Source organism: Ahaetulla prasina, chromosome 1, assembly GCF_028640845.1.
Source record: "Ahaetulla prasina isolate Xishuangbanna chromosome 1, ASM2864084v1, whole genome shotgun sequence".
Lineage (NCBI taxonomy): Eukaryota > Metazoa > Chordata > Lepidosauria > Squamata > Colubridae > Ahaetulla > Ahaetulla prasina.
Genome location: NC_080539.1, coordinates 12,006,105 through 12,026,286, shown reverse-complemented (window position 1 = coordinate 12,026,286; position 20,182 = coordinate 12,006,105). Strand labels below are relative to the sequence as shown.

The following is a 20,182-nucleotide window of genomic DNA, read 5'->3' as shown; positions in this document are numbered from 1 at the left end:
GCAAAAAAAGGGTCTTCCAGTCCCACCGGAAGTCAGCAAATGGGCCGTTTCCAGGCTCCAGAGGGCCTCCAGGGTGATGGGGAAGGCCATTTTCGCCTTCCCCAGGCTCCTAGAGAGGCTCTGGAGCCTGGGGAGAGCAAAAATGGGCCAACTGGGACCACCATGCCATCACGTACCAAAAGCGTGGAAAGCATGGGGGGGGTTTGCGCAGGCATGCGTGGGGAGCATAGAATTATGGGTGTGGGCACCCCCCCCCCACGCTCCCCACGCTTTTGGCATGGGATGGCAAAACGGTTAGCCATCACTGCATTAGACCAACAATAATTGTGACTCTAGCAGTGAACATAGAAATTAAATCAAAGGAGAACATTATAAAGAATAATAATAGATAGTAGTATAACAACTTAATGACAGCATAATGGGAGAATCACTTTTAACCCAAAGACATTAGTACCACTCTATAAAGCCTTAATAAGATCACAGCTAGAATATTGCATCCAGTTTTGGTCACCACACTGTAAAAAAGATGTTGAGACTCTAGAAAGAGTGCAGAGAAGAGCAACCAGGATGATTAGGGGACTGGAAGCTAAAACATACGATGAACGGTTGCAGGAATTGGGCATGGCTAGTCTAGTGAAGAGAAGGACCAGGGGAGACATGATAGCAGTCTTCCAATATTTGAGGGGCTGCCACAGAGAGGAAGGGGGTCAAGCTATTTCCCAAGGCACCTGAAGGCCAGACAAGGAATAATGGATGGAAATAAGGAGAAATTTTCTGACAGTGAGAACAATGAACCCATGGAACAGAAATTGCCTTAGGAAATTGTGGGAGCTTCATCACTGGAGGCTTTCAAGAAGAGGTTGGGCCGCCATCTGTCATAAATGGTGTAGGGCCTCCTACTTGGGCGGGGGGTTGGACTAGATGACCTACAAGGTCCCTTCCAACCCTGTTAATCTGTTAATCACTTCCTCACATTGTAGTGACCTCGCACATGCTATACAGATGGGATCCATCATTACGAGAGAGAGACTGAAGGACATTCTTGGGATTTGGATGGTAAAATAGTTTTGCGAGGAGAGGTAGGGACTGTCCTGACCATTATTTTAATTTCTCACAATGTTATGTTGGGCATCCGAGGCAGTTAAAATGGAAGTTGGCTCTGGTTGGAGAAACACCACCCCATACAATTAGCACACAAGAAAATCTCACCGAAAATCTTTCCTCAAACTCACAGCCAAATTTGCAACTACGAGGTAGTCCTCAACTTAGGACCACAACTGAACCCCAAATTTCCACTGCTAAGCAAGACAGTTAAATGAGTTTTGCCCCTTTCTACAATTATCTTGCCAGACTTGTCAAGTGAATCACTGCAATTGTTAAGTTAGTAACATGGTTGCTAAGTGAATCTGGCTTCCCTATTGACTTTGTGAGGAGGTCGCAAAAGGAGATCACTTGTCCCGAGGACATCACAACCGTCATAAATATGAGCCAGTTGCCGACCATCCAAATTTTGATCACGGAGATGCTGCAACATTTGGGAGCATGAAAAATGATCCACTGTTAACAATGCCGTCGTAACTTTGAGTGGTCACTAAATCGAGGACTACCTGTATTCCAGAACATGGGAAAGTTTACCTCCGGGGGAATGCTGTCGTCCGAATCCGAACTCTCGTCACATTCGCTGCAGTCCAGATTCATCTGTAGCAGTTGATCGATGGTGGCATCTACCGCACCATTGTTGGCCCTCAAGACACATTCAATGATGTCATAATCCATGTTGGGGAACATGGTCTTAAAATCCTCCATCGCCTGGTTAAACTCCAGCCTCCGTACTTGCCTTGCGGGGCGGCTATTGTTAAGTTCTTGAGCGGAAGAGCTATTCCTCGAGCCGCCATTGCTGCTGCTCCGTCGGAACAGACTTGTCATTTTGGATAACCGTTTTTGGAAAATGTTTAAACTTTTTCAAATCGGCTTTTGAGGTAGGAAAAGGAAGAACCGAGAGAAGAAATGTATAAACCCAAGGAGAAGGGAGGGCGTGGAGCAATCTGCCTTCCAGTTTTCGGGTCAAGAAGAAGCAACGCAAGCGCCTTGCAGAACGACTGGCCGATAACCCACCACAAAATGGCGGCACATTGGAGATGGCGAAACAAGATGGAGCCGAGGAAGCCCGCAGAGTTTCAGCCCTGGATCGATCCACAACAGGAGGAAATCGGTGGAGAAGGACTTCTTCAGAGATATGAGAGCCTCCAAAGCCTCAGATGCATTTCTTTTACTGAAAAATGAAGAAATGTGTTTTTAAAAAGGAGTAAAATCATGTTATAATATAGAAAATTGATATCAATATCTCTCCCAACCTCCCTTACATAAGACATTTCAGTAGTTTTGCAGAACTTGAGATGAGTTTGCAGAAAGAAATTCCTGATTTTTTTAAAGAATTTTTTTTTTGCCACAGATAGTCCTTTAACTTATGACAGTTCGTTCTGTGACTGTTTGAAGTTACAACAGCACTGAAAAAAGTGAGTTTTGACAGTTTTTCACATTTATGACCATTACTGCATCCTCACGGTCACATGATTAAAATCCAGACATTTGGCAACTGACTCATATTTATGACGGCTGCACTGTCCCAGAGTCATGTAATCCCCTTTTGTGACCTTCTGACAAGCAAAGTTAATGAGCAAGCGAGATTCCCTTACGAACCGTGTCACTAATTTAACTGCAGTGATTCACTTACTATGGCAAGAAAGGTCGTAAAATGGATCAAAATTCACTTAATTGTCTCAGCAACAGAAACTGTGGTCATAAGTCGAGAACTACCTTTCTTTCAAAATACTGTACAGGTAGTCCTCATCTTACGGCCACACTTGAGCCCAAAATTTCCGTCACTAATTGAAAAAAATGTTTTGCCCCATTTTACGACTTTTCTTGCCACATTTGTTAAGTGAATCACTGCAGTTGTTAAATTGGCAACAAGTGAATTTGGCTTCCCCATTGATGTTGCTCATCAGAAGGTCGCAAGACAGGATCATGTGACCTCGGGACACCGCAACCGTCATAAACTGAGTCAGTTCTCAAGCATCCGAACGTAAATCACGTGACCATGGGGACACTGCAATGGTCATAAGTGTGAAAAATGGTCCAAAGTCACTTTTTTGAGGGCCGTTGTAACTTCGGTCACTAAGCAAACTGTTGTAAATTGAGGACTACCTGTATACAGTGAGGCAGATTTTGGGGAGTAAAGGATACAAACATTATTACTCAAAAGCAGGAATTCTCAGGACCGAAAATCTTTGTTCTACCTAAGGACAGATGGCTTAATAAAATTTCAATTCTGGTTAGAATTTAGAATGTTTATTAGAGGTCCGTAATGGTGAACCTATGGCACGTGTGCCAGAGGTGGCAGGCAGTACCCTCTCTGATGGCACGTGTCCTGGTTCAGCTCTACTGCGCATGTGCGCGAACCGCCCGACAGCCAGCTGGTCTTTGGGTCTCTGCTGGCCATGTGCGGGGGGCGGGGCGCATGTGGGGGGCCATGAGCGCATGCACAGGGGGAGCAGGGGCGTGCAGGAGGACCACGTGCATATATATGGGGGGCGGGGCGTGCATGCAAGGGCCACACGCACATTCACGGGGGACGAAGCACGTGCGCAGGGGCCGCACGCTCATTGCATTTTGAGGGTTTGCGCGGGCTTTGGGCACTCGGTCCAGAAAAGGTTAGCCCTCACTGATATAATTAGTCCTTGGTTTAAGAACGAGATTAGTTCCTAAGTTTAGTTTTTAAGTCAAATATGTACATAACTTGAGCTGGAACAAGATCCGGCAGAGATCGAGAGGGTGGCTCCATTGGTCTTGGAGGAAACTGGGGAAAGGCAGAATCAGTCCGGGCAAGGCTTTTCAGGATTAGAAAGGATTGCAGACAGGGAAGAGCAAGAGAAACAGAGCTCAGGTTGCGAGTAGTCCAAAAAGCAAGGTCAGCCAAACAGTACCAAAGCCAGCAGTCCAATAAGCCAGGTTTAGCCAAACAGTAACTTCCGGGCGTCGGCAAGTGCACACAAGTCTCCATAGATTCAGTCTGCGTTGTTCTCTCCTTCTCTCTTCTCTGCGTGCTCTAGGATCCTAGAGCACACAGAGAAGAGAGAAGGAGAGAACAACGCAGATTGAGCCGGCTACAAGGGAGGAGAGTGCCCCGCCCCCCTTCATAAGGCACAGTTGGGGACTGAGAAGTAAGGAGGTGCTGGTGGGAGGGGCATTTGTTGGGAACAAACATTGAATCTATGGAGACTTGTGTGCACTTGCCAATGCCCGGAGGTTACTGTTTGGTTAAACCTGGTTTATTGGACTGCTAGCCCTGGTTACTGTTTGGCTAACCCTGCTTACTGGACTACTCGCAGCCAGAGGCTGCTGAAGGTGCATGTGAGAGCTTTTGTTGTGTCTGCACCCCCCGAGCCAGGGCCCCTGCCAGAAAGTGACTCAGAAAGTGAGAGGGAAGGGCCATCAGGACTTATCTCTGGAGCACCGGCTTCCCTGGCTCAGCTCCAGGAGCCAGAGGCAGGCCAGGTGGAGGAGATAACGAGGCCTCCATCCCTTGACTCTTCCCCCCCCAGGCCACACCTCCAGACCTGGCTGATGGCAATCAGGCCTGGCTGGACCCTAGGTTTCATAGGCAGGAGAGGCGGGAACAATACAAGCAAGGGTGGGGCAGGCCTAGGAAGTGCTGAGTCATGGAGCCACACCCCACAGGATATAAAAGCAGCAAGGGCTGCTATACCCCTTCGTGGCAAGCAAATCAACTGCTTAACTAGAGCTAAAGTACTGTTTGTTCCTGGTTGACTCATCGGCATCAAAGGAGATAACAGAGACACTTGGCAGACGCTCACTAGTTTGCTGCCAGAAGCTGATAGTTGCTGGCTAATTAAGTCATCGCTCGGACTGAGGCGAGGGGGACAGAACAGCTTTGCTCCAGGACTTGTAGTAAACGTGGGGACCTTTGGGGGCAAAGTTGGATCAATAAAGGGGAGTTAGACCTGTTCTCTGGTTTTTGTGCCAGGACATCACAGCAGGTAGTCCTCAACTAATGACCTTTTTTGCCACGGTCGCTAAGCAAATCACTGCAGTTGTTAAGGGAACCATGGGGCCATTTAGCAAATCTGGCTTCCCGCATTCACTTTGCTTGTGTGAAGCCATCTGGGAAGGCTGCAAATGGCAATCCCATAAACAAGTTGTAAATTGCCAAGCGCCCAAATTTTGATTCCGTGACCATGGGGATGCTGAGGGTCATAAGCGTGAGGACTTTTTCAGTGCCACTGTAACTTTGAATGGTTGTTAAACAAATGGTTGTTAAGTTGAGGGCTTCCTGTAACTTGATTCACTGTGTCACATGCACACACACAATCATGGCCGCCGTGGCGGCTTAGGAGAGTCCAACATTCAGAGGCCAGTCTAGGAAAATGTCTGTTTTGAAAGAGTCAGATACTCCTACAGCTCAGAGCAGAACAAAATCAGTGCCCAGGAGATGAATGGAAAATATGTGTCATGCCCACAGCAGTCTAAAGCAGCTGAGATAGGTTAAATTGATCCCACTCCTTATGAGTCACCTGACTAAGACAGTGGACAGTGAAGTGAAATATTTTACAAGAAGAGTTCTCCATTTCTCTGAAAACAATAAAATACCTTATCCCACCAGACTTGAAATCCTAGGCTTAGAAAACTTGGAACTCCGTCGCCTTCGACAAGACCTAAGTTTAACTCACAGAATCATCTATTGTAATGTCCTTCCTGTCAAAGACTACTTCAGCTTTAATTGCAATAATACTAGAGCAACTAATAGATTTAAACTTAATGTCAACCGCTTTAATCTAGATTGCAGAAAATATGACTTCTGTAACAGAATCATCAGTGCTTGGAATACTTTACCTGACTCTGTGGTCTCTTCTCATAATCCTAAAAGCTTTAACCAAAAACTTTCTACTATTGACCTCACCCCATTCCTAAGGGGACCATAAGGGGCATGCATAAGCGCACAAACGTGCCTACCGTTCCTGTCCTATTGTTTTTCTTTTCTTCTTCCTATATATATATATATGCTTATACCTCCTTATATTTACTCATATGTTTATATACTATATAATCTTTTTGTATGATACCTACATATATTGTTGTGACAAAATAAAAATAAAAAAAATAAAAAAGTGAATTTAATGTCCTCGTGGTAAAATTGTTTTAGCTGATTGCTTGTCTAAATGGAAAAGTCTACTTTAATATCTCTATGGAGATTCTCAGTCATCTAGGTCATGGTTGTCCCAAAGGTGCTTTTTCAAGAGGCAACTAGACTTTCCATTTTTTCTTTCTTTGAAGATGTTTCGCTTCTCATCCAAGAAGCTTCTTCAGCTCTGACTGGATGGTGGGGAATAGAAGGATTTATACTCCTTGCAGACAGCTGGTCCATTGCATTCTTTTTAGAGAGTTGTTGAGGCCACTCGGGGGGTTTATCTGTGTCCTCAGGGTCACCCGAGTAGTGCAAATGGGTGTGGAGTCTATTTGGAACTGCTGAAAAGACTGTGTTGTAGTAGTTTAAGTACATTGTGTTGTACTTTAATACTAGAACAATTAAAGACAATTTTAAGCTGTCTGAGACTTGATAGAAAAAACACACGAAGAACTTACCCAAATATCTGGAGAAGATCCAGATAACTGTTTTATTGACTATAGTTGAGTCACTGACTCCAAGTCTCAAGGGGAAAATATCTACATGTCCAAATCTAGCCTATGTTTATTTCTAGAACCAATCATACAAGAAAAAGGTAGGGGTGTGTGTGTGTGTGTGTGTGTGTTGTGGACCAGTAGAACTAATGGCACTTATAGGCATTCCTTGATTATAAGGTAAAGGGAAAGGTTCCCCTCGCACATATGTGCTAGTCGTTCCCGACTCTAGGGGGCGGTGCTCATCTCCGTTTCAAGGCTGAAGAGCCAGCGCTGTCCAAAGACGTCTCCGTGGTCATGTGGCCGGCATGATTAAATGTCAAAGGTGCACGGAACGCTGTTAACCTTCCCACCAAAGATGATCCCTAATTTTCTACTTGCATTCTTTACATGCTTTCGAACTGCTAGGTTGGCAGAAGCTGGGACAAGTAACGGGAACTCACCCCATTACGCGGCACTAGGGATTCGAACCGCTGAACTGCCGACCTTTCGATCGACAAGCTCAGTGTCCTAGCCACTGAGCCACCGCGTCCCGTCTCCTTGGTTATATGGCCCTCTAAAATAAGGAGAGGAAATCACTCTTCAAAGTCAACGCTAAACCAGTATGATTGCTTTGGGCAATGTGAAAATTCATTCTGAATAAATTATCATGATCTAAAGATAATAAATTTTTAAAAGCCACTGGAGAAAAAGGGATAATTTTACTGATGGCAAAATATTTCTCCACTCAAGCTTCCATTATTATTATTTTTTCAACAACCTTAACTACGTAGTTAAAACTTTTCTGTACAGTATATTATTCCCCTCAGTAATCTAAGGTTGTTCTTCAGCATCCCAATACAGAACTAATAGGCCCATTTCATTAACACTCTCACTGTGCTTTTGTGTTAGGTCCCAAACACTCCTGAACAATTTATCAGGAGGTGAAATCCACAGCTTAGAAGACTGGAACAATAACGATTAAAAAAAAACCTCTAAATGGACATGTTAAAAGTCTACAGCTCAGATCCAAAATAAATACCTCAGATTCACAAGAGGAAACAAAAATTCATTCCGTTTCCATCAAGTGGCACGCAGGAGATTTCAAAACTCAAAAAAGAGATAGCAGAACTTACAATTTATAAAACGCAAAGGTGAAATAAAAGGCAAATTAGGTTTAACACAATTAGAAAACAATTGGACACAAGATGGACGGCTATGTAAATGTTATAAATGAATAAAAGCCCTCTTATCATATGAATGTCTTACGCACTAAAATTTTCTTCTTGTGCCAATCATATTCCTAATCTAACTGCAGTCCTTGACTGGAATATTCTTAGGTATTTTATGGAGTAAATGAGCTCTATCTACCATGGGATGGCAATAACTCTTCAAGAATATTGATGTTTCAATTTGCGTATTTTTCTGTTTTATTACCTGAAGTGTTCAAAGTAGTCTATTTCTATCCCAGTGGTACTGTCATTACATATATGGCCCACTATATAGGCAGCCCTCGATTTACGACCACAATTGAGCCCAAATTTTCTATTGTTAAGTGAGACATGTATTAAGCGAGTTTTGCCCCCTTTTACAACCTTTCTTGACTCAGTTGTTAAGTGAATCCCAGCAGTTGATAAGTCAGCAACTTGGTTGTTAACTAAATCTGGCTTCCCTATTGACTTTGCTTGTCAGAAGGGGACACAGCAACGGTCATAAATATGAACCAGTTGCCAAGCATCTAAATTTTGATTACGTGACCGAGGGGATGCTCCAAAGATGGGAACTGTGAAAAATGGCCCTAGGTCACTTTTTCAGTGCCGTCGTAACTTTGAACGGTCACTAAATGAACTACTGTAAATCAGGGATTACCCTTATATGAGCTGAGATGAAAAAGATAAAACTGTAACTTCAAATTTAAAGTAGTAACTACTAACAAGGCCTAACTATCCCTAAAAATAATTCAAATAAAAGGAGGGCAGTACATGTAGTTCTCAACTTACAACTACAGTTGGGATCAGAGTTTCCATTGCTGAACAACAACAGTTGTTAAGTGAGTTGTGCCCCATTTTATGACCTTTTCTGCCATGTTTGTTAAGCGAATCACTGCACTTGTTAAGTGAATCACTCAGTTGTTTAGCGAATCCAGCTTCCTTAGCTGATTTTGCTTGTTGAAAGCCAGCTGGGAAGGTCACAAATGACAACCACAACCAACTGTTGTAAATTTATTTTATTATTTATTTTATTTATTGAATTTTTATACCACCCTTCTCCCGAAGGACTCAGGGCGGTTTACAGCCAAAATAAAAACGACAACAATATACACATAAAACAATGAATTAAAAAACTTATTAAACAAATGGCCGAATTAAAACATTAAAATGATAGAACCCCATAAAATTATAAAATTATAACAAATATTAAAATATTAAAACTATTAAAATCCTATGCCAGTCCTGCGCGAATAAACAAATAGGTCTTCAGCTCGTGGCGGAAGGTCCGAAGGTCCGGCAGTTGACGAAGTCCAGGGGGAAGTTCGTTCCAAAGGGTGGGAGCCCCCACAGAGAAGGCCCTTCCCTTGGGGGCCGCCAGCCGACATTGCTTGGCGGACGGCACCCTAAGGAGTCCCTCTCTGTGCGAGCGTACAGGTCGGTGGGAGGCATTCGGTAACAGCATGCGGTCCCGTAAGTACCCTGGCCCTAAGCCATGGAGCGCTTTAAAGGTAGTCACTTTAAAGACCACAGGTAGCTAGTGCAGTCTGCGCAGGAGTGGTGGTTGACCTGCACCTGAATTTTGATCACCTGATCATGGAGATGCTGCCAGAGTTGTAAGTCTAAAGACAAGCTGGTAAGTGACTTTTTTCAGTGCCACTGTAACTTCAGTCATTAAACAAATGGTTGTAACTCGAGGACTACCTTTATTATGGTTTATCTTAAAAGGTAGTCTTTCTTCCTTTTTAAATCTATTTTGCATTTCTCCATTTACAAAAGATTGAGGGAACTCAACCTTCTTCATTCGGAGGTACTTAAGGGGATCCGTTTGAGGGTAGGGGGAAGCAGCAGGCATTCCTGTGTGACCCCTGACCTCTCCACCAATACCAACCCCTTAAAACAGGGGTGTCAAACTTGATTTCATTGAGGGCCGCATCAGGGTTGTGTTTGACCTTGGAAGGCCAAGGTGGGTGTGGCCAGCTCAATGTCACTCGTGTTGGGGGCGTCTGTGGTAGCCTGAGAGCTCTGCCAGCGATAAGGGGCTCCCGAGCTCTGTTTTCGGCTGCGACGCCCTCCTGCAACCCTCTGCCAGAGAAAATGGAGCTCAATTTTCACTGGCAGAGGCACCATAGCCGGTCCTTTGCGGTTTCCAGGTTGGCCCTACGGGCCAGATGTAAGCACCCTGGGGGCTAAATCCGGCCCCCGGGTCTTGAGTTTGACACCCCTGCCTTAAAATAACTGCCTGTCTTGCTCTAACACAGAGGTCTCCAACCTTAGCAACTTTAAGCCTGAAGGACTTCAACTCCCAGAATTCCTCAGCCAGCAAAGCAAAGCTGGCTGGGGAATTCTGGGAGTTGAAGTCCTCCAGGCTTAAAGTTGCCAAGGTTGGAGACCTCTGCTCTAACAGATGAACCTTGGAATTTTAGGAAATAAGAGTTGAAAATCCATACCTTCAGAAGTATATTTTGAACATGGAAAAGATTTTTCAGGGCTACATCACCATCTCATTCCTCCAATAATTCTGAACGAACTGTTTCTGGTCAAGGCAGAGAAAGAGATTCTTCCACTGGCTGTCCACAAGGATGGAGAAAAAGGCATAGCAACCTGCAAAAAAACCCAAAAACCACATGTTTTAATCTATGTCATTTCAGATATTATTGCATACAATTTATGGATGTGGGCAAAATCCAGTCCAAAAAAAAAATGAATGAAGGTGAACAGTCACTAAATTAACAGTTGTAAATTGAGGATTACCTCTATATTTGCTGAGGCTTTATTTAAACTTACATTTATGTCTGTATGTATAATCAGAGGTGGGTTTCAGCAGGTTCTGACCAGTTCTGGAGAACCAGTAGCGCAAATTTTGAGTAGTTCGGAGAACCGGTAGTAAAAATTCTGACTGGCCCTGCCCCCATCTATTCTCTGCCTCCCAAGTCCCAGCTAATCAGGAGAAAATCGGGATTTTGCAGTATTTTCCCCTGGAGTGGGGTAGGAATGGAGATTTTTCAGTATCCTTCCCCTGGAGTGGGGTGGGAATGGAGATTTTACAGTATCCTTCCCCTGCCGCGCTCACCAAGCTACGCCCACCAAGCCATGCCATGCCCACCAAGCCACACCCACAGAACCGGTAGTAAAAAATTTTGAAACCCACCACTGTGTATAATGTGTTTTGTTAATGTTGTATGCCAGTGGGGAGCTGGTATCATAACACAGCTTTCATCAGTCTGACACACATACGCGCGCGCGCACACACACACACACACACACACACACACACACAATCTGGCCTTTACATCGATGCTTCGTAACTCAATAGCTTTTAAGAGATCTGTTCCCATGAATGTATTTAAGCTGGTCATGGAATGACCTATTTTTGAGGTTTACACAAGGCACTGAACCATAAATGAACCAAGCAACAATCACATAATTAGCACACCATGCAAATGCCACCACTCTAGCTTTAATTGCTCTCGTCATATGAACGCTGAGGGAAATTAGATTGTAGAACAATCCTAATAACCAAAAAGGTCCTAGGAGGGTCTTCTACAAAACTTGAGGATGATGCTAAAGGAGGAGGAGAAAGAAGTTGTCCATTGCAGAACAATTCTGTCCACTGCATAAGGTAAAGGTAAAGGTTCCCCTCGCACATAGGTGCTAGTCGTTCCCGACTCTAGGGGGCGGTGCTCATCTCCGTTTCAAAGCCGAAGAGCCAGCGTTGTCCAAAGATGTCTCCGTGGTCATGTGCCGGCATGACTAAACACTAAATGCGCACAGAACGCTGTTACCTGAACGCTGTTCAGCCAATGGCAATAACTTAGAACAACTAAGGTAAAGGTAAAGGTTCCCCTTGCACATACATGCTAGTCGTTGCCGACTCTAGGGGGCGGTGCTCATCTCCGTTTCAAAGCTGAAGAGCCAGCGCTGTCCGAAGACGTCTCCGTGGTCATGTGGCCGGCATGACTCAACACCAGAGGCGCACAGAACGCTGTTACCTTCCAACCAAAGGTGGTCCCTATTTTTTCTACTTGCATTTTTACCTGCTTTCGAAACTGCTAGGTTGGCAGAAGCTGGGACAAGTAACGGGAGCTCACCCCGTTACACGGCAGCGCTAGGGATTTGAACCGTTGAGCTGCCGACCTTTCGATCGACAAGCTCAACGTCCTAGCCCCTGAGCCACCCTTTAGAACAGCTAGATCCCAGTAAATTAGATTTGGCAGCATAGTTCGCTGAACAAAACTTATCATAGTCAGTTGGTTTGCACATAGGACAATGCTGAATGAATGGGCTTATCTATTATGCTAAAAGCAAACAAATCACATTGTGGTTTCTGAAGTGCAAACCAGGCCCTGGTTTGCTTTGACATGTCGGAGATTCCTTTCTTTGCAACTAAAAGAAAGATCAAGCTCACTTTAGAATGAGACTTTCTCTTAGGGGCAAATGTTTTATTCAGCTTATGATTCTCAATTTTGGATCTGACTTCAGGGAAGAGTCCAAGAAAATTGAACATTTCCTCAAAAATCTCCAGAGCTTTTGTTGTTGCAAACTGGGAAATGTGCCAAGAAGGTTTTGGAACAGCATTATTAGCTGGGAAGTAAAGGGATGTTAATCTGATGGCATTCAATTAAAGGAACATCTCCAAGATACAGGTAGTCCTCAATTTTTGGCCCGGGACACTGCAAACGTCATAAATATGAGCCAGTTGCCATGCTTCCAAATTTTGATCAAGTGACCGTGGAGATTCTCAACAGTTGTAATTTATAACATTCATTCATTCACTTATGGTTTTCCCAGTTGCAATGTATTGCTGTGAAAGTTGGACCATAAGGAAGGCTGAGCGCCAAAGAATTGAGACCTTTTGAACTCTGGTGCTGGAGAAGACTCCTGCGAGTCCCTTGGACTGCAAGGCAAACAAACAAGTCAGTTCTAGAGGAGATCAACCCTGACTGCTCTTTAGAAGGCCGGATCCTGAAGAGAAAACTCAAATACTTTGGCCACCTAATGAGAAGGAAGGACTCCCTGGAGAAGAGCCTAATGCTGGGAAAGATTGAGGGCAAAAGAAGAAGGGGACGGCAGAGAACGAAGTGGCTGGATGGAGTCACTGAAGCAGTAGGCATGAGTTTAAATGGATTCCAGAGGATGGTAGAGGACAGGAAGGCATGGAGGAACGTTGTCCATGGGGTCACGATGGGTCGGACACAACTTTGCAACTAACAACAACAAAATTTATAAAATTTACCTCAAACTGTAGATTACATCATGATCAGCTGTAAACTGAGGACATATACTAGTCTAAGATGTGATTTTTTTAATATAAACAATGCTGCGCTTCAATGGTTAGATAGCCTAGACATTGGCATTTGAACACAGATATTTTTAACGTTTATATTTTATTGTGTTTTACTAATCTAAGTGAAATATTTATATTACTAGTTTATGTGTGATATACCGTACACTAAATAAATAAGTCAATAAACAAATAAATAAATAACTATTCCGAACAAATGGCTATCCAATTCCCTTCTTGAAAACTTCCAGTGATGGAGTGTCTACAACTTCTGGAGGCAAGTCGGGTCTACTCATTGACAGGAAATTTTTCCTTAATTCTAAGTTGGAGCTCTCTTTAATGATCTTAATAATAACGAAAGAGTTGGAAGGGACCTTGGAGGTCTTCTAGTCCAACCCCCTGCTTAGGCAGGAAACCCTATTCCACTTCAGACAAATGGCTATCCAACATCTTCTTAAAAATTTCCAGTGATGGAGCATTCGCAACTTCTGCAGGCAAGTTGTTCTACTTATTAATTGTTCTAACTGTCAGGAAATTTCTCCTTAGTTCTAAGTTGCTTCTCTCCTTGATTAGTTTCCCCCCATTACTTCTTGTTCTGCCCTCAGGTGCCTTGGAAATTAGGTTTCCTCTTTTCTGTGACAGCACCTTAAGTACTAGAAGACTGCTAACGTATCACCCTCCAGTCTTTCTCTTCATTAGAATAGACATACCCAGTTCCCACAACCATTCAGTATACACTTTCTGGGAAGCTAACCGGTGGCATTTAAAAGATTTTTGCTGAACATCTGGAATTCAGACAGATACGTTCTCAAACCATGAAACTCCAACTAGAAAGCAGTTGCACATGTAACACAGCTAGCAACTCTCAACAAGATGTGGAATAATTCTCCCCCTTGCTCCGAAATAAAATAATCTAGGGAGAAATAAAATATTATTTATGATGAGACTAACTTCAAAGTTGTGTTGAAAATGGTTGGGTATTAAGTGTTTTTTTCTAACTCAGGGGTCTCCAACCTTGGTGACTTATGGACCAACTCCCAGAATTCCTTAGCCAGCAAAGACCTGTGGACTTCAACTCCCAGAATTCCTTAGCCAGCAAAGACCTGTGGACTTCAACACCCAGTATTCCTTAGCCAGCAATGACTTGTGGACTTCAACTCTCAGAATTCCTTAGCCAGCAAAGACCTGTGGACTTCAACTCCCAGAATTCCTTACCCGGCAAAGACCTGTGGACTTCAACTCCCAGAATTCCTTAGCCAGCAAAGACCTGTGGACATCAACTCCCAGAATTCCTTAGCCAGCAAAGACCTGTGAATTTCAACTCCCAGAATTCCTTAGCCAGCAAAGACTTGTGGACTTCAACTCCCTCTCAGCCAGCTGGCTGAGGAATTCTGAGAGTTGAAGTCCACAAGTCTTAAAGTGGCCAAGGTTGGAGGCCCCTGTTCTAACTCATTTCAGCGCTCTCGCTCTCTCTCTGTCTCTCTCTCTCTCTCTCTCTCACACACACACACACATTGAGCCTAAGCAATACACAGATGCCCATCTGCCACGCCTGCTGCCAGCCCCCAGCCCCAGATCAAAGCCACATTGTCCTCTTCCTGCATTTGTCCACCAGCACCTCTTTTCAAGTTCTTAAACACATGTTTCTCCTACGCACCCAGGCCATGGAAAACTCTTCATTCACAGCATTTGGCGTTCAGACAGGTTTTACCCATAAAAGGCTCCTACGTGCCTCATTCAAAGCTTTTTTCATTTGGTCTGGGCCTTGCGCAGTTGGAAATTCTCAATCATTTTCCGCAAGAGACCACAAACGCACTCGTGATTCTAGCTTGGAAGCTGGCAGGGAGCTTCTCTCAGGACAACTGAATGGGGAAGCTGGAGGAGGGACAAAGGAAGTCTCTTTTCACGTTCTGAAAGGAGTTAAACTTGCCAAAAATTTCCTGTCTGTTTTCTGATCCAAGAGCTGCAGACGGGTTGCAGTTAGAAATGCTAGTTGGCCCTAGACTTTCCATTATAAGTCTACAGCAGGGGTGAAATGATCCCGGTTCGGACCGGATCGCCCGATCCAGTAGCGATGGCGGCGGGTGGTTTGGAGAACCGGTAGCAAAAATCCCTGCCCTCCCCCCCATGCCCAGCTGAGCCACGCAATAATCAGAGGGGTTTTTTTTTTACTTTTAAAAGCATTTTTTCTTCGGCCAAAAAAATGCTTTTAAAAGTGAAAAAAAAAAGGCTTTGATGATCACATGGCTCAGCTGGGATCGTCAGAGATTTTTAAAAGCATTTTTTCTACAACCTCTTCAGCTGAACCGATTGTAAAAAATTTCCAGTGATGGAGTGTCTACAACTTCTGGAGGCAAGTCGGGTCTACTCATTGACAGGAAATTTTTCCTTAATTCTAAGTTGGAGCTCTCTTTAATGATCTTAATAATAACAAAAGAGTTGGAAGGGACCTTGGAGGTCTTCTAGTCCAACCCCCTGCTTAGGCAGGAAACCCTATTCCACTTCAGACAAATGGCTATCCAACATCTTCTTAAAAATTTCCAGTGATGGAGCATTCGCAACTTCTGCAGGCAAGTTGTTCTACTTATTAATTGTTCTAACTGTCAGGAAATTTCTCCTTAGTTCTAAGTTGCTTCTCTCCTTGATTAGTTTCCCCCCATTACTTCTTGTTCTGCCCTCAGGTGCCTTGGAAATTAGGTTTCCTCTTTTCTGTGACAGCACCTTAAGTACTAGAAGACTGCTAACGTATCACCCTCCAGTCTTTCTCTTCATTAGAATAGACATACCCAGTTCCCACAACCATTCAGTATACACTTTCTGGGAAGCTAACCGGTGGCATTTAAAAGATTTTTGCTGAACATCTGGAATTCAGACAGATACGTTCTCAAACCATGAAACTCCAACTAGAAAGCAGTTGCACATGTAACACAGCTAGCAACTCTCAACAAGATGTGGAATAATTCTCCCCCTTGCTCCGAAATAAAATAATCTAGGGAGAAATAAAATATTATTTATGATGAGACTAACTTCAAAGTTGTGTTGAAAATGGTTGGGTATTAAGTGTTTTTTTCTAACTCAGGGGTCTCCAACCTTGGTGACTTATGGACCAACTCCCAGAATTCCTTAGCCAGCAAAGACCTGTGGACTTCAACTCCCAGAATTCCTTAGCCAGCAAAGACCTGTGGACTTCAACACCCAGTATTCCTTAGCCAGCAATGACTTGTGGACTTCAACTCTCAGAATTCCTTAGCCAGCAAAGACCTGTGGACTTCAACTCCCAGAATTCCTTACCCGGCAAAGACCTGTGGACTTCAACTCCCAGAATTCCTTAGCCAGCAAAGACCTGTGGACATCAACTCCCAGAATTCCTTAGCCAGCAAAGACCTGTGAATTTCAACTCCCAGAATTCCTTAGCCAGCAAAGACTTGTGGACTTCAACTCCCTCTCAGCCAGCTGGCTGAGGAATTCTGAGAGTTGAAGTCCACAAGTCTTAAAGTGGCCAAGGTTGGAGGCCCCTGTTCTAACTCATTTCAGCGCTCTCTCTCTCTCTCTCTCACACACACACACACACACACACACACACATTGAGCCTAAGCAATACACAGATGCCCATCTGCCACGCCTGCTGCCAGCCCCCAGCCCCAGATCAAAGCCACATTGTCCTCTTCCTGCATTTGTCCACCAGCACCTCTTTTCAAGTTCTTAAACACATGTTTCTCCTACGCACCCAGGCCATGGAAAACTCTTCATTCACAGCATTTGGCGTTCAGACAGGTTTTACCCATAAAAGGCTCCTACGTGCCTCATTCAAAGCTTTTTTCATTTGGTCTGGGCCTTGCGCAGTTGGAAATTCTCAATCATTTTCCGCAAGAGACCACAAACGCACTCGTGATTCTAGCTTGGAAGCTGGCAGGGAGCTTCTCTCAGGACAACTGAATGGGGAAGCTGGAGGAGGGACAAAGGAAGTCTCTTTTCACGTTCTGAAAGGAGTTAAACTTGCCAAAAATTTCCTGTCTGTTTTCTGATCCAAGAGCTGCAGACGGGTTGCAGTTAGAAATGCTAGTTGGCCCTAGACTTTCCATTATAAGTCTACAGCAGGGGTGAAATGGTCCCGGTTCGGACTGGATCGCCTGATCCAGTAGCGATGGCGGCGGGTGGTTTGGAGAACCGGTAGCAAAAATCCCTGCCCTCCCCCCCACGCCCAGCTGAGCCACGCAATAATCAGAGGGTTTTTTTTTACTTTTAAAAGCATTTTTTCTTCGGCCAAAAAAATGCTTTTAAAAGTGAAAAAAAAAAGGCTCTGATGATCACACGGCTCAGCTGGGATCGTCAGAGATTTTTAAAAGCATTTTTTCTACAACCTCTTCAGCTGAACCGATTGTAAAAAAAATGCTTTTAAAAGGCTCTGACATCCCATCTGAATTGCCTGATCATCAAAGGCTTTTTTTTTTCTTTTAAAGGCAAAAAAAATGCTTTTAAAAGAAAAGAAAAGCCTCTGACGATCAGGCAACTCAGCTGGGATCATCAGAGGAGCCTTTTAAAAGCATTTTTTCTACAACCTCTTCGGCCGAAGAGGTTGTAGAAAAAATGATTTTAAAAGTTAAAAAAAAAAAGTTGGCCACGCCCACCCAGTCACATTATTCCCCCCACACCAAGCCACACCCACAGAACCAGTAGTAACCAATTTTACATTTCACCACTGGTCTACAGTAATACATAAAACATTAGTACCATTTTATAAAGCCTTGGTAAGATCACACTTGACATATTGAATCTAGTTTTGGTCGCCACGTTATAAAAAAGATGTTGAGACTCTAGAACTGTGATGGCAAACCATGGCACGCATGCCAGATGTGGCACACAGCATCCTCTTCGGTGGGCACACAAGCTGTCAGCCCAGTTCTGCTCTGCCACGCATACACGCACACCTCCCGCCGGCCAGCTGGTCTTTGGGTCTCTGCCGTGCATGCGGTGGGGGGGGCGTGGGGGGCACATATATGCCCAGGAATGGGGCACCCATGAAAGTGTGCATGCGCAGGGTGGGTTGCGTATGGGGGCCACATGTGCATGCATTTTGGGGGTTCGGCCATGCGTGTGCGCTTTGGGTACTCGATCCGGAAAAGGTTAGCCATCACTGGTATAGGGTCTCCTGCTTGAGCAGTGGGTTGGACTAGAACAGAGTCCCCCAAACTTTCCGTGGTGGCGGCCCGGAGTGGGGAGAAGGGGGAAAAGAGGGGATGGTTTAGTGGGAGGGGCAGGTGCATGTGTGCGCTTGAACACCTGTTGCTTGCACGAGTAGGTTGCGAGCGCTTGCACAAGTGGGGCCACAAACGCCTGTGACAACACTCACATGAATGGGGCTGTGAGTGCCCGCAACCCTCGTTGTGATGCTTGTGCAAGCAGGGCTGTGGGTGTGCGCACACGCACGCACTGTCCAGCTACTCGTGCAGCCTAGTGGCCAGTAGACCGTGACCCAGGAGTGGGCCATTGCCCACAGGTTGGGGACCAGGTGTGAAATCCAGCAGGTTCTGACAGGTTCTAGAGAACCGGTAGCGGAAATTTTGAGAACTGGCAAATACCACCTCTGGCTGGCCCCCGAGTGGGGTGGGAATGGAGATTTTGCAATATCCTTCCCCCAGAAGTGGGGTGGGAATGGGGATTTTGCAGTATCCTTCCCCTGCCACGCCCACCAAGCCACGCTCACAGAACCGTCAGTAAAAAAAATTGAATTTCACCACCAATTTGGGGACCCCTGGACTAGAAGACCTGCAAGGTCCCTTCCAACTCTGGAATTCTGTTAAGTAAGCTGTAGAAGTAGAGACTCCTTACATCCAGCTTCTGGTGTCTGCATAGGCATGTTTAGGTCACTTGACAACCATATAAAAAAAAACAATCCATCATTAGCATCATTAGCAAAAGGGCCGCGGTGTGGCTCAGGCTGTAAGAAGCCTGTTATTAAAACACAGCTGCCTGCAATTACTGCAGGTTCTAGTCCCACCAGGTCCAAGGTTGACTCAGCCTTCCATCCTTTATAGGTAAAATGAGGACCCAGATTGTTGGAGGCAATAAAAGTTGACTTTGTAAATATACAAATAGAATGAGACTATTGCCTTACACAATGTAAGCTGCCCTGAGTCTTCGGAGAAGGGCAGGATATAAATGTAAATAAATAAATAAATAAAAAAGCTTCTTCAGAGACGCTTGACTTCCCATCTAACCTAAACCTCTGGGAATTTCCTATCCAAGTATTACTGCGGTTTCGTAATCCATCCTTATGCTTAATTGCCTACAAATGAACTGTGACAAAAAAAAAGCTATACATGCAATGAATAAATTAAATAAATGTCATCTTTGCAAGGCAGTTTTTCTTTTTTCTTTTAAACAAAAAAAAAAAAAAGTTGAGCTTGACTCATAGCAACAGCTGCTTTGCAAGCCTTGGGCAAATGCTTTGTCCTTGTTCTTTTTGGATTTGAGTTCCTTTTTAAGCACTCCAAACCAGTCAACAGCTCTGTTAATCCCAAGCAATCAAGTACTAACCACACCAACACTCTGTAGCTGCCGAAATTAGCTAAGTATGCATGATTAACAGTCCTCCAATGTTTCAGCAACAGTCTTTCCTCGCCCGCTTCGACAAGTCTGCACTGGTTGCTGGACACCTGAACTCTCTGTTCAAATAGCAGAGTTGGGCAATGTTCTTGAGTTGAAATGCATACATTCTTGGCAACTGATGCTCCTATGTGGGAGTCCCAGGCATTTCAGATCAATTTGGCTTAAGTTGGGATCACCTTAAGTTGGGATCACCTTGTCTGTTGTGGTCTACCAGCAGTCTGCAGAGCTGGTAACCGAATCAGACAGCGATGAAGCTGAGGAAGAACATGGACCAGTCCTGGAGGCTGGGGAAGGCCTGGATGAGGGCTCTGCGTCGGAGGCTGAGATGGGGCCAGGGCCATTGGGGAGTGAGGTGCCGACTCCGGAGCCTCCAGAGGCTGATAGTAGTGAAGCAGAGGAACAG

At 44.6% G+C, this 20,182-nt stretch overlaps 1 protein-coding gene across 2 annotated transcripts in view; it reads right to left on the bottom strand.

The window, feature by feature from the left end:
* Positions 1-20,182, bottom strand: part of CUEDC1 (CUE domain containing 1) — a 131,698-nt gene that overhangs the window by 45,937 nt on the left and 65,579 nt on the right. For both annotated transcript variants that reach the window (XM_058164207.1, XM_058164206.1), the window contains exons 2-3: positions 10,337-10,490; positions 1,636-2,272 (exon numbers count right to left, since the gene is read on the bottom strand). In XM_058164207.1, coding sequence (XP_058020190.1) covers positions 1,636-1,926 — 291 coding nt within the window. In that variant the 5' untranslated portion in view covers positions 1,927-2,272; positions 10,337-10,490. The remainder of the gene's footprint in view (positions 1-1,635; positions 2,273-10,336; positions 10,491-20,182) is intronic.